The 1,228-nt window shown below is 43.9% G+C and overlaps 1 protein-coding gene across 1 annotated transcript in view; it reads left to right on the top strand.

Moving 5' to 3' along the window:
* LOC109125506 (pre-mRNA-processing-splicing factor 8A-like) overlaps positions 1 to 1,212 on the top strand; it is a 1,919-nt gene extending 707 nt beyond the window's left edge. Inside the window, exons 2-5 of the mRNA XM_019227188.1 lie at positions 11 to 208; positions 299 to 577; positions 651 to 893; positions 1,001 to 1,212. Of these exons, the coding sequence (XP_019082733.1) occupies positions 11 to 208; positions 299 to 577; positions 651 to 893; positions 1,001 to 1,192 (912 nt within the window). The 3' untranslated portion in view covers positions 1,193 to 1,212. The remainder of the gene's footprint in view (positions 1 to 10; positions 209 to 298; positions 578 to 650; positions 894 to 1,000) is intronic.

Raw genomic sequence — 1,228 nt, 5'->3', positions numbered from 1 at the left:
TTATTTGCAGGCAAAGGAAGCCAGCCAGCTTACTGCAGTCACAACAAGAACTACAAATGTTCATGGTGATGAGCTCATTGTCACCACCACGAGCCCTTACGAGCAATCTGCATTCGGTTCCAAAACAGATTGGCGTGTACGTGCAATATCAGCCACTAACCTTTACCTCAGAGTCAATCACATATATGTGAATTCAGATGACATAAAGGTTAGAGTCCATGCCACTCTTGTTCACTTTGTCAATAAAGTAAAAGCCTTTCAGGTGTCACCCTTAACCATTGTTTCTTGTTGTTCACAGGAAACCGGATACACCTACATCATGCCAAAGAATATTTTGAAGAAGTTCATATGCGTAGCGGATCTTCGTACTCAAATTGCTGGTTATTTATATGGTATTAGTCCCCCAGATAATCCCCAAGTGAAAGAGATCCGTTGCGTTGTGATGGTGCCACAGTTTGGATCTCATCAGCATGTTATCCTGCCGTCTTCTCTTCCTGAACATGACTTCCTAAATGATCTGGAGCCCTTGGGATGGCTGCACACACAGCCTAACGAGCTGCCTCAGCTGTCACCACAGGTAATATATACATTATCTCTACCTTTAGATCAGCCTGTTAACCCCATTGCTAACTGATTCATTGCGTTTATAGGATGTAACCTCTCATTCGCGTATTCTGGAGAACAACAAGCAATGGGATGGAGAAAAATGCATCATCTTGACCTGCAGTTTCACTCCGGGCTCCTGCTCTTTGACGTCATATAAGTTGACCCAAACCGGATATGAATGGGGGCGGCTTAATAAGGACACAGGCAGCAATCCTCACGGTTACCTTCCCACCCACTATGAAAAGGTTCAGATGTTATTGAGTGACCGGTTCCTCGGGTTTTACATGGTAAGAAACACAGTTCCCAGTTGTGCTTGTCCTTCCCAGTTGTGCTTTTGTCCTTGAATGGTATGAAACCATTGAAATATGATTTTTGTAACTTGTTGTTGTGATAGGTTCCTGAGAATGGACCGTGGAACTACAACTTCATGGGAGTGAAGCACACGGTGAGCATGAAATACAGTGTCAAACTCGGGTCCCCAAAGGAGTTCTATCACGAGGAGCATCGACCCACTCATTTCTTGGAGTTTAGTAACATGGAGGAGGCCGACATTTTGGAGGGAGATCGTGAGGACACATTTACTTGAAATGTAGTAACTTTTCTTACCAATAGAGACTTGTAA

The sequence above is a fragment of the Camelina sativa genome, chromosome 7 (genome assembly GCF_000633955.1).
Source record: "Camelina sativa cultivar DH55 chromosome 7, Cs, whole genome shotgun sequence".
NCBI lineage: Eukaryota > Viridiplantae > Streptophyta > Magnoliopsida > Brassicales > Brassicaceae > Camelina > Camelina sativa.
Note: the sequence above shows the minus strand (reverse complement) of the source record. Positions and strands in the feature narration are given on the sequence as shown.